General features: G+C 64.0%; 1 protein-coding gene across 4 annotated transcripts in view; it reads left to right on the top strand.

Moving 5' to 3' along the window:
- Positions 1-12,493, top strand: part of CBFA2T3 (CBFA2/RUNX1 partner transcriptional co-repressor 3) — a 94,386-nt gene that overhangs the window by 61,152 nt on the left and 20,741 nt on the right. For 2 of the 4 annotated variants that reach the window (XM_014738362.3, XM_014738364.3), the window contains exons 2-3: positions 4,962-5,114; positions 8,223-8,300. In XM_014738362.3, the coding sequence (XP_014593848.3) occupies positions 4,994-5,114; positions 8,223-8,300 (199 nt within the window). In that variant the 5' untranslated portion in view covers positions 4,962-4,993. The remainder of the gene's footprint in view (positions 1-4,961; positions 5,115-8,222; positions 8,301-12,493) is intronic. The other 2 variants (XM_023637502.2, XM_070262161.1) reach the window with 1 other exon arrangement.

Here is a 12,493-nt window from a genome sequence, read left to right as displayed (position 1 = left end):
ATGTCCTGGGGTCACTCTCCTTTTCCTGACCCGAGGTGTGGGCAAGTTAACGCTTGGGGCATGTGGTGACCCTACTAGAGGGGGCAGCTGTTATTCTTACTGTTACATGTTAATTTTATAAGAAAAAATAAACTTAAAAGACACACATCCAGTTGCCTGGGCCCCACCGAAGACTCGCCGAACCAGAGCCCCTTAAAAGGGGGCTTGTCCAGGGGACGCCACCGTTTGGTGGAGGTGCTGTGGGGCTGAGAGCCCCAGAGGACCCCAGAATCAGCGGTGGGGGAAACGGAGGCCTGGGGTGGGTGCAGAGGGGACAGCTCGAGCTCGGGGCTGAGTGGACGGGGTCAGGCCCGGTCTGCCTCTCACAGGCGGGGTGACCTTGGGGAGCCCGGACACACAGGCCCTGACACGCTTTTCTGGGAGGGCATGAGGATCCCATGAGGAGCTGTGTGGATGTCCAGGTGGGGCCGCCTCCATCTGGGGCTGAGGACACCGGGAGTGGACACCAGGGGGGACCCGAGACGGCGGGAGGGGAAAGAGCTGCCCAGGTCTTCGGGGTGGCGGTCTGGACTTTGCTGGGAGCTGTGCCAGCTGGGCTGGCACCCTCACAGCCTTGGCGGGACACTGGAGCTGTGCCCTCACCGGCTCCAGCACCCAGCATATGCCGTGGGGCCCCTCCCCGAGCCCCCCGCACCCCGGCAGCTCCTGCCCACCTGGCGTGCATGCGGGGTCCCACCTGGATGGCCCTGTGTTGGCTGCCAGCCGGGCAATGAGGTCGTGCGAGAGCCGCCAGGGTCCGAGCATCATGGTGGGTCTTGGGGGCCAGGGAGTAGCCCCAGCTGGCTCAGGGCCTTGAGAGGGGACAGGGCAGGAAGCCAGCACCCGGAGAGCAAGGCTGCCCCTGTAGCGGCTTGTACGCTGTTTGCCATCACGCTGGACAGGCTGGGCCCCAGCATGGGCTGGTCAGGGCCCCCACATGGCTTGGGGTGCAGAGGAGGGACAGGCTAATAATAATAGCTAATAGCTGCTGCCGTAATGGCGGGACTGTGGTGGGTGCCAGCCCCCACCGGCCTCGTCCCCACTCTGCCTCCTTTGATCCATCCGCCCCCCAGGGAGGGGGGGATCGGTGCACCCCCTTTAGAGGCGAGGAGCCGGGCTCAGAGGAACAGCGACTTGTTCCGGGAGGGACAGACTCCAGCTCCTGCATGGCCTGCGCCGTGGGTTGACCTGCCCTGCCGTCCTCGCCCGGCCGGCCCCGAGGAGGGTGAGCGCCCAGGATGCGCTGTGTGTGCCCCCCCAGCCCCGAGGTCTGCTCGTCCTGGAGCTGGGGCAGCCACACCCCTCTGGACCTGCCCCCTCCAGCCCCTGAGTGGGGAGACTTTCAGACGGCTCCTCTGGGAGGGCTGCCTGGTGGTGACCTCCACCTCGTGTCCCTGTCTCGCGTCCAGCGAATGCGTGGCCCGCCTTCTGAAGGCCCCATCCAGCACCGAGCCCCTGCAAACAGGTGGGCCAGGGAGCAAGATGATCCCAGAGTGGGGTGACGTCCCTTCTGGAGGAACTAAATGGGGGGGTGTGAAACAGCTTTAGTGGGGGGCACTTCCTGAGGAAGTGAGCTTGGAGCTGAGTCCCCAGGAGGGACAGAGGGGTGTTCCAGGCTGGGTGCTCGGCTCAGAGCCCAGGCGCCCTGGGCGTGGGAGGAAGGCGGAGGAGGCAGGTGTGGTGGGGCCGGCAGGGGTGGGAGGGGCGACCAGCTCAGGTGAGACCAATGAAGCACCTGTCGGGGAAGCTGCTGACGGGTTCTAGGTGGAGAGACGGTGCACGCTAGAGACCCGCTCTGCTGCCGGGCGGAGCCCTCGCTGGCTCCCTGCTGCCCTCGCAGCACAGCCAGTCCACACTCGCCAGCCGCCCGGCCGACCCCGCTTCCCGCTTCCCGATTCCCCTGCAGGCGGCCTGCTCAACCAGAGGCCCTGCGCGCCCTCTGCCAGGCCTTTGCGCTCTGTTCCCTGACCACAGATGCTGTTCCTCACCATCTCCACACCGCCTCTGCTGTTCCTAGAGGTCTCGTCATTTTCTGCTTTCTGGGGTGGGGGCAGCCTGCAGAGCTGGGCCCAGCCACGAGTTGCTCCATAAACCTTTTCCGAATTTGACTGTGTACTGGCGTGTGCACACTGGAAAGGGGCTTGCTGTTGCTCCATTTACAGAGGAGTAGTGGGCTCAGAGAGGCAAAGTGACTTCCCCAGGTCACACAGCCAGAGGGCAATGAAGCCAGGACTCAAACAAGATTCAAGAAAGACTCACGATGGGCCAGCCCAGTGGCGCAGCGGTTAAGTTCGCACGTTCCACTTCTCTGTGGCCCAGGGTTCGCAGTTTTGGATCCTGGGTGCGGACACGGCACTGCTTGGCAGCCATCCTGTGGTAGGCGTCCCACATAGAAAGTAGAGGAAGATGGGCACAGAGGTTAGCTCAGGGCCAGTCTTCCTCAGCAAAAAGAGGAGGATTGGCAGCAGTTAGCTCAGGCCTAATCTTCCTCAACAAAAAAAGGAAGACTCACGAGATCCCTACTGCACACGTGTGGTCCCACTGTGTGCAGCCCTGGTGGTGGCCCAGAACCCAGCATGGGATGTGGGGCCTGGGAGAGCAGTGGGGAAGCCCCTCCCCACTGCAGCCTCCGTCCTGCTGGCTTGCGATGCCATGACTGCTGCCTCTTCGGGAAGGAGAGCGCACGTTGATGACTACCAGGGGCTTTGAAACCCTGCAGACCCACGTGCCCCTGCAGAGACACACCCGCACTCGCTGTGTGCCCTTGGCAGATCACTGCCCCTCTCTGTGCCCATAAAACAGGTCTGCCGCAGCATCCCTTCGCGGGGTTCCTGTGAGAATAGCAGGAGCGATGACTGTCGCGTGCCCAGAGCAGAGCTGCCAGCAGCGAGCCTTCAGTCCCCTGAGTGAGGGGCGGCCCCAGGCCAGCGTGGTGGCCTCTCTTCCTCTGCCAGGGGAGGTCCCAGGCACCAGCGGGCGTGTGTGTGTCCGGGGGGGAGTGTGTCCACCAGCCCATATCTTGGGCACTCTCGGTCGCCCGCGGTCGCTCCTCCCCAACGGCGCCGGTCTCACCAGACGAGCCGGAGTGAGACGCGCTGCAGCCCGGCCCTGGCAGCACCCTCCACCATCCCTGGCGGGTTTCTCCTTCTCTGCTTGTCCAACGAAGCCCCACTGTGGAAGGGCTTTGAAAAGTCAGAACAGGCCTGTGTCCTCGGCGTCCTGGCCTGGCATCCGAGACACCCTCCCCGGCTGCGTGTGGGACCGCCTGCCCCAGGGCGTCCTGGTCGGGTGAAGGGCTGGCGAGGACAGGCCTGCGCCCCACAGGGGTGGCCCGGGGCCCACGGTGGCGGCCACGTTTGCCTTCTTTGGTTGTCACCGGGGACTGGCCGCCGGCCCTGCAGCCAGACACGGCGTTGACAGGCCCGCACAGCTGCGGCACACGTGTGCCCGGCCATCAGCCTCCTGACGGGCAGGCCGGGCGGCTGGGGGGGCCGGGCGGCGGCTGCAGCTGAGCGGACAGCAGGTGCCTCGGCCGGGGAGGCTGCTGACTACCGGCTCCCGCCCCTTCCACGGGGCCTGGGGGGCTTCTCTGCTCTCACCCCACGGGCCCTGGAGTGCAGAGGCTGTCAGAGCCCCACCCCAGACGATGGGCACCCCCACTATGACCAAGAGATGGGGGCCGGGAGGGGAAGTTTGCACAGCATGGGGCACTAGATACGCAAATGCCATTTGTTGGGTGAGGCCCTGTCGGTGTCAGCAGGACAAGCTGGGGGCAGCGTGGGCTGGGCCTCTGTTGGGAACAGGTACAGGATGCCCACCCGACCACCCCGAGCAGCTGGGCCACCCAAAACCCTAGCTGCCGCTCCCAGGTCTTTGCCGCCTGCCCAGGCGCTGACTGACCCTGAGTCAAGACAGAGGGGGCCAGGGGCTCGCCTCTCCACCTGTGAAGAGTGCCCGGCAGCTGTGGCCCAGGGCTTGTGCAGCCGGTCAGATGCGCCAGGGCCTTTTCCTCAGGATCCTGCTTGCTGGGGGCCAGGGCTCAGGGCCTCCCCGGCCTTGGTCTCTTCTGGCCGTCTCTACTCCCTCTCCGCACACCTGACCCTTAGCAGAGCGGCAGACCCCATGGGACTCGACCAGTGTCCGGGGGCCGACCCGCTGGACTGTGGACCACACTTTGAGCGGCCAGGCCCAGAACAGCCTGCCGTTGACCGTGTCCTCGGCCTGGCTGCTCGAAGGCATCACCTGGGCCAGGAGATGGCTAACCGAGGCCCCGCTGCCCCAGAGGGCCTGCCTCAAGTCTCTCCTGGGAAGACCCCGAGACCAGCCCGTCAGCCTCGGAGAGCTGGCAGGGCGCCAAGAACCATGGTTCCTCCGAGTGGGCCCCCAGCCTGCTGCTGCAACCTCACCTGTTAGAGACCCTGTTAGAAACGCCAATTCTCGGGCCCACCCGGACCTGCTGAACCGGAAGTGGGGTGCGGAGGCTGCACCTGTGTCTGAACACGCCCTCGGGAGCTGCCAATGCAGGCAGAGCCCTCGACCCCTGCCTGGGGGGTGCCGCCCAACTCCCTAGTCAGCAAGAGAGGAAACTCAAGCCCCCCAGACCTCTCCCCCAGGGAGGCCCCGGGCCCCTTCTGGCCAGCCCAGGTCCTCACAGCTACACCCTCTGGCCCACCCGAAATGGGCTGACCGGAGCCCGCCCTCTGGTCCCAGGTGGGTGGGATGTTGGCCACCTGTGAGCACACCTGGGGCTGATCTGATCTGGAAGGCTGCGCCCTGGGACTGGGGCTGGCTCTGTGGGCACAGGCCCAAACCCAGCTGCTGGGGGCCCTTGGCTGGGGACCAGCTGGGGCTGGGGTGGCCACTGGCCCCCTCGGCCCTCCAGCTGCTTCACCTCTCTCTTTTTCTCCCCTCTGCACCTCCAGTTGCAGCAGACAGGAAGGAGAAGGCCGCAGCGATGCCCGACTCCCCCGCCGAGGTGAAGACGCAGCCCCGGTCCACGCCCCCCAGCATGCCGCCCCCGCCGCCCGCCGCATCCCAGGGGGCCCCACGGCACCCCTCCTTCACGCCCCACACAAGTGAGTAACCCCTGGGCCAGGGCACTGAATCGGGCAGAGCGGAGAGGCGCCTCGGGGAGCCCCTCCAGCTGTCTGAGCCTCTGAACCTGATCGTGAATCGAGCCAGTGCTGCAGTCCCTCCGCCCTGAGCCCCTAAATGCCCACTGTTGGGCCCTTCGGAGGGGGCCCCTCATCATGGCTCAGAGCCCACACTTTGAGCTTCAAATCCCAGCTCTTCTACTTTGTAGGTGGGTGGCCTCGGACAAGCTACTTGACCTCTCTGGGCCTGGTATTCATCATCCGTAAAGCGGGGTCAGCCGTAGTACCTGCCTCACGGAGCTGCCGTGAGACAAGTGAGTTAATAGGAGTTCTTACTCAGTGGCCGGCACATTGTGAGCCTTCCATCAAAGTGAGCTTTTATACTTGGAGCTCAGAGAGGGATAGGGACTTCCCCAAGGTCACACAGCAGGTTACTTGAGTGTGGGTGAGTTCCATCAGGCCTGCACCCTTCAAGAGGGCCCATCGGAGGCAGCTCTGGCCTTGGGAGCTCTCGGCTCTGATACCAGGGCCTCTGCAGCTGGACCTCAGCACCGTGTGAGGGTTGGCCAGGAACTGGGGTCAGCAGGGGCTTTGGCTGGCGGTGACATGGCAGACAGGACCCTCAGGTGGTGTCTCGCTGGCCCTGGGCAGACCCAGGTTGGGCGTCTCTGTGCACACAGCAGCCCTGGCTGGGGTCCGGAGGGCACAGCCACCACGGGAGCCCCATTCCTTTGAGTCAGAGAAGTTGGCAACTCAGCGGCTTTGGGTCTTGAGCAGTCAAGAAGGAGGCCCCAGCCTTGGACCAGTGTCGGGAACAGTGTCCCTTGGCCCCCAAAACCAAGGCCTAGCAGTGCCTCCCAAGCATTTCTGGAGGGCGGGGAAAGGATCCATGTGCCATCGTAACCCCATGTTCAGAGGCAGAAGCCCCACACCCGGGGGCCCCCCAAGCGAAGCCCCCCTCTGGGGGAGGGGCCTCAAACTCCTGGGCCTGGTGGCCCCTGGTCCCCACTGGGCCAAGAAGTAAGAGCTGCTTCCTCGGGTCCCCTTCCAGCCACCCGGAGCCCAGGGTGGACCGCAGGGCCTGGTCTGGCTCCCTTCATCCCTGGACATGAAGGATGCTGGTCCTGCCATCCAAGGCCTGGCTGCTGACTCTGTCGGGCTTGGGCGTGACCCAGCCTCCATCTGAGGCCTGGGCTGTGGGGTCAGGTGGCCCAAGTTCAAGGCCAGGCTTGGCCCCTTGTTTGTAGAATGGTGGCTTCAGGCCAGTCTCTGACCCATCCCAGTCTCCGTTTGGTAAATGGTGTGACACCACCTGCTCCCAGGTGCACTGCCTGTAAGCAGGGACATCCCAGCACACAGTAGGAGCTTCATGGCCAAACACTCCTTCCTGCACCTTCTCCAGCCCCCCTCCTGCCAGGGCCCAGATGAGCCTGGGTCCCCACGTGCAGTGGACACAGGAATGGGCCCGGCCTGCCTGTGTGCCAGCATAGAGCCTAGAACCGCGGGGCTCCCGTATCCTCAGTGGTTCTCCCGTGGCGACGGTGGCCGGGCCCTTCTGCCTTTTCGGGGAGAGACAGTCCTCACCTCTGGGCTGAATCGCAGGCAGGGTCTCCGTCCACCACACAGGGGCCGCTCCGTCTGGCCTCCGTGGGCAGAGGGGCGGTTCCCGCATGGTTTCCATGTCGGCAGCAGACGCCCAGCCCTGAGAGAGGAGGACTTATTCCTGACAGGCCAGCAGCAGCCCCCAAGTGCACCGAGACCATAGGCGCCCCACCTAAAACAACGCCACCCCCTACAGTGCTGTTCGGTTCCGAGGGGAGAACCCAGCAGACTGCCTGTTGGTCTGGCCAGGGCTCTGAGGCGGGTTCCCCGACCCTCGTGGGCGGTCTCCCCAGCCTGCATTCCCTCTTGGTCCAGAAGCCCATGTTCCGGAAAGCACTGGTCTGGGAACCAGATGTTCAAGGTCGGGGCGGGGCTGGGTCAGCCCACACCGCCGGCCTGCTTTCATGAGGCCTGTGAGCAGATGTGCGGTGGTGGGCCTGTGTGTGGCTCGGGTCCCCTGCGCCCCCACCGCCCCGCAGGCTCGCATCTCTGGAGCCAGGTCCTGGCTTTATGGAGAGAGCGTGGAGGTTAGAGAGACCAGCGTTCTCTCTCTCCTTCAGTTTCTCGGGATGCTGCGAGTGTCTAAGTCTCTGGTCACCTCCAAGGTGGCCTCAGATTTGTCCCCTGACCCACAGAATTCCCTGAAAGCGGGGTGGTTAACCACGTCCGTGCACCTGGCTGGCAGCACCCGCAGTGGCCAGAGCCTCTGCTCAGCCGAGGCTCCTGCCCGGAGCCTTCCCGGGACTGCCTGCGAGCCAAGCTGACCAGAGGCTGGCCGTGAACCACGCCTGGAGGGCTGTGGGAGTTTCCCCAGTGACCGCCCCGGGCAGATTCCATCTGGACCTGAAGGTCTACTGTGGCCAGGCAGCAGGCAGGAGGGCGGAGGGACTCTGGAAGGAGCGTGAGGAGCTGCCCTGCTGCTGGGAGGACCCCCAAAGAGCCGATGCTCCATCCCGCCCTCAGCTACGGTCACGACAGGGGGCTCACTCTGCTCGCAGCCATCCAGCCTGTCTCCTTGCGGCCTCTGCCCACTGACTCCAGCTCCGTCAAATCAAACGTCTCTCCCCGTTTGGTGCTTCCCCCCTTCACGGCAGCTCCGTCCTGGACCTCATTTTAGAACCGCTGTTGGCCTGTCTGTTGATGGAGACTTCAAGCCCTGTGCGCCTGGGCTCTGGGTCCCTTGAGGACAGTGCCGAGTGGGGTCACCAGGCACCTTCCAGGAAGAGAGCTTCTTAAGAACCAGGGTGTCCCGCCCTTGCCGATGGAGAACAGAAGTTCTTGTGGAGTCCTAGACGTTCCTGCAGAAATGGCCCTAAGAGACCCCCGGATCCAACCCCATCCCTTCACGGAGGAGGAAACTGAGGCCCAAAAAGAGAATGGACGGGCCCGAGGCGGTGACCCCAAACTGCTGTCAAGAGGCGGGGGGAGGGGCCCGCAGCCACCCCGCGGGCCTGTCCTGATGGCGTGTTTTTCTTATTTTGCTTACAGATCGAGAGGACGGACCTGTGATGTCTCTGCCCCACGGCCGTTTTCATGGCTGCTTAAAATGGTCTATGGTCTGTCTTTGTAAGTAAAATAACAAAAACTGCAGGGCTCCTGGGAGGTCCTCACCCAGCACCCTCTGCCCAGGGAAGGCACCCCACTGTGCATCTGCAGTGTCAGTCAGTCCTGCCTCCCTTGGAGAGAAGAGGGGTCCTAGGGGCAGGCGCAGGAGAGCAGAGCAGACAGCGTCCCCGAGTTCACACCCCAGCCCTGCCCCTCACGAGCTGTGTGACCTTGGGCAGGTGGACAGCCTCTCTGAGCTTCCTTTTCCCCAACCGCAAAGCAGGGTAAATAAGGCAGCTCCCAGAGTTGCAAGAAGGTCCATGTCAATGACAAGTCCGTAACTCAGCCGCCTTGAGGGCAGACCTGGGTCGAGTCCCAGCTCCTGTTCTTCCTGGCAGGGTGACCTTGGGCAAGTCCCACACCTGTGCCTCAGTTTCCCCATCTGTAAAATGGACATCCTCCTGACACCTGGGTGATTACAAGGAGCCACGAGATGCTGCTGGTCACGTTGGCGGGAGGGCTGACGCACACGGGGCACGAGGCAGGCATCGGTCACTAGTGGACGTTTCCGTCAAGGTGCTTGCGGCACAGCTGGTATCCGTAACGGGAAGCTCTCATGGGGCGATGCTCAGAGTATCTGTTGGCCAGCGAGAACGGCCGGGCTCGGCTGTCAGGACAGGCCCCGACTCTAAGCCAGGCGGGATGCACAACGCAGGTGTGGCCGCCGCGTAGCTCGCGGCTCTGGGGAGGGTGACGTGACAGTTGGGCGTTATTTATGTCCTGTGAGGCTGTCGCCCTCCTTGCCATTGTTCTGGGATGCGCCTGGCCTTGCTGTGGTGCCCGGAGCGTCCACGGAGATGTGGCGCTGTCAGGGCTGTGTGACTCGTGTTGACAGTGTTTCCTGGTGCCCGAGAGCCACCTCTGCACCAGGGAAAGGGGCTGTTTGCGGGGTTCCTTGTCCCAGCCCGACCCCTGCCCGGGCCCTGGGGCTGGGGGAGCCGCGGGGGTGCTGGCGTGCGCCCCCAAACCTCAGCTGGGGACACGTGTGCTCTAACTTAGTAACACACCTGTTGTGGGGTGGAAGCACTTGTGGCGGGGTTATTTTCGGCGCTCCTTTAGCGAGCTGCTGAGACCGCCCTGCAGCCGCGGGAGGGAGCGCGGGCAAGCGCGGGCGAGCAGGCTGCCGGGAGGACCCAGGCGCCGAGGGCGAGCTGGTAAGGGAGCCGCAGGGAGGCCATGCCCAGGCCGGGCCAGGGCCGGTGCGGGGGAGGAACGGGCCAGGTGGCGCAGGCAGCCACACATCTTAGAAGCCTCTGGAAGGCCAGACCCCAGAGGACAGCCCCGCTCACCAGAGAGCAGCGAGCCCCTGCTGTGGTGAGGTCTCCCGTGGCAGCGAGCCATCTCCTGGCCTGGCTGCAGTGACCGCCAGTGGCTGTCATCAGTCTTGACCAGGCTGTGTGTGTGCTGGCGTCGGCCGTGGTGTCATCTGCAGCTCACCAGTGAGAGGGAGGTAGCACCACCGGGGGTCTCCTGGTCTCTCTGAGGGTCCTCTGGACGGCGCCTCGGAGAGGGTGAGGGATGGGCCTCCTCATGTCCTGCGTCTGGCGTTCACTGTCCATCCAGAGCAACAGGGAAGGCCAGAGCGAGGTGCACTGCACCCGCGGGACTATGAGCCGGGTGTCACTCCTGGGCCCAGAAGGTGCTTCCGACCCAGGGGCCACACAGGTTTCCACTCCCACTGTGTCTCCGGGGGAGGGGGGCCTGGCGAGAAGGACTCAGCCCGGAGCAGCGCTGGCCTCTGCTCCTGCAGCCGCCCTGCTCAGGAGGGGGCAGCACATCGCTCGCGTTTTGGGGCCAACCTTGGCCTTCAATCAATCGTTTCCATACTTGTGCTAAGTAGGGGCTGGTTGCTGACGAGCAATCGTCCAGCACGTAAAACCAATCAGGCTGAGTGTTCCTGGCTCCTTCTGGTGGTGGAAGGACAACCTGGTGGCTTCTATGAGCCGGGGAAGCACAGAGCAGAAGGGGCCCGGGCACCCCGTCCTCTGGCCCCTGGAGCCCCTCTTCTGGTTCCGGCCAACAGCCATTCGCAGATGAAGAAACTGAGGCCAGGCCCCCAGTCTCACCACACAGCACGTCCTGGCTACACCAAGCGGAGGCAGGGCCTCGGGCAGGACACCCACTCCCAACAGTATGGCTTATCTCTCACCCACGAGGGGCAGGGCTGTGTCTGCTGCTGAGGGCCTACTGTGGGCTGGGGTCACCCTGAGGTGGCAGTCTTGGGAACCGTATGGCTTGTGCGTGATGATGGCGAGCCTCGTTACCTGTGGATGAGCAGCCCAGCCCCTGGCCTGCGGCAACGCTCAGTGAGTGAGGGAGGGGCCTTTGCAGGCGTCACCAGCAGGCCGGTCAGGGGGATGAGCCAGTCATCGAAGCTGGGGTACAGGCAGCGTCTGGGGAAGGCAGAGCTGGCCAGACGGTAGGCTCAGGGTTAACAGAGGTTGTTTACTGAAGGGCTCAGTGTGTGCAGAGGGGTGGGCTGGTTTTGGAGCCCCCAGGGCTGGTGACAGTGGGAGCTGTGTCCCCTGGACCTGCAAGGGTGGGTGGAGGGGATGACTGGGACATAGGAGAGACACAGGGTGGGAGCGCTGAGGCCCAGGAAGGAGGGACCAGCACGTGGGCCCCCCACCTCATGTGCTCCTGCCCTTCCAGGCTCCGTGAGTCCAAGACAGTCAGTAGGTCACCCCCCAGGCCCAGGTCAGGATGGCCAGGGCATGCATGGTCTGGGAGACAAACTGGCACCCCACCATCCAAAGCAAGCAGAGTAAGCAGCAGGCAGCAAACATCAAACGTCTGAGCCTGCTCAGGAGGAGCCGTGTCACAGAGCCGAGCCTGGCAGTGTCCCCATCCCGGAGAAAGGAGGCTCCTGCCCCCCCATTGCTGCACACACAGGCCTCCAGGCCTCGGCCACAGGTCAGAGGAGAGGCTGGAGCCTTGGAGGAATTCCGCCCTAAGGGAGTGGCGGCTCTGAGCTGCCCTCAGCCCCAGACCACACAGTTTGAGCGAAGTGTGAGAGCATAGGCGCTGTGCACAGACCCTGCGGGCCAAGGCAGGGGGAAGGCACGGGCCTCGTGGACCACCGCTGAGGGAGTGGGAGAGGTGTGCGTGCGTACGTGCAGGCGTGCATGTGCACAAGCGTGCATGTGTGTGTGCATGCAAGTGTGCGTTTATGGGGGTGTGCATGTGCACATGTGTGTGGGACTGCATGCTTACATGTGTGCACTTGTGTGTGCACGTGCATATAGACCTGTGTGAGAGCGTGCATGTATGTGTCTGCACCTACAAATGCATGTGTCTGTGTGTGTGTACTTGTGTGTGTAGGCATGTGTGCGAGTGTGGGTGTGACGGTGCTGAGGGAGGCATGGAGTTGGAGAATGGAGAGCGTGTGCAAGGGAACAGGTTCGGACCAGTCATGTAGGGAGTGCAAACACATACAGGAGGAGGGTGCGAGCGAGAGGGTGCCAGGTGCTGAGTGTGCGCACATGAGCGACTTGGACCGGGGACCTGTGCGGCCTGTCAAGGGGGCGAGACGTGACTGGCCACTGGGGTTAGCAGATGTGCTTCTGGCCTCCCAGAGGCATCCAGTCCCCCTTCCCCTGTCCAGAGCCCCCTCCACCATTACCAGGGGCCCTGGGAGCCCACAACCTCTGACCTCTCTGCAGACTCTGGAGGCTGGGGCTCAGGTGACTGGGCTCAGGAGGGCTCCCCCAGCCTCCAGTGTGGAGGCTCATCCTTTCCCTCCATCACCGAGGCTGAGGAGCAACATCCTGCCCTAGGACCATTTCACAGGGTCCAGGAGTCTGCCAGCCCTGGGATGCTGACCCCAGTGGCACGACCTCAGTGACCAACAGTGCTGCCCCTGGGGCCCCTGCAGCATGTTCACCACGAGTCCCTTAGGCCACCTGCTTGTCCTCCACACACAGCCTGGGGCCTGTGTGCACGCACGTTTGTGCCCTGCAGCCCCAGAGAGTAGCTGGCCCAGGGCCTCCCTGCCAGGGTCCAGCCCCCTTGTCCAGGGGTGTCTGATCCCTCTGCCTCATGCTGAGCCCCATCTGCCTGGGCACCGGGGCTCTCTTGCGGGCAATAGCACCTCTGTGGGACTTGGGCACTGCTCACGGCCATCCTGACAGAGGTGGGGGTCACTGGCCTTCCAG

This window comes from Equus caballus, chromosome 3 (genome assembly GCF_041296265.1).
Source record: "Equus caballus isolate H_3958 breed thoroughbred chromosome 3, TB-T2T, whole genome shotgun sequence".
NCBI classification, from domain to species: Eukaryota; Metazoa; Chordata; class Mammalia; order Perissodactyla; family Equidae; genus Equus; species Equus caballus.
This window is presented reverse-complemented; position numbering and strand designations above follow the sequence as displayed.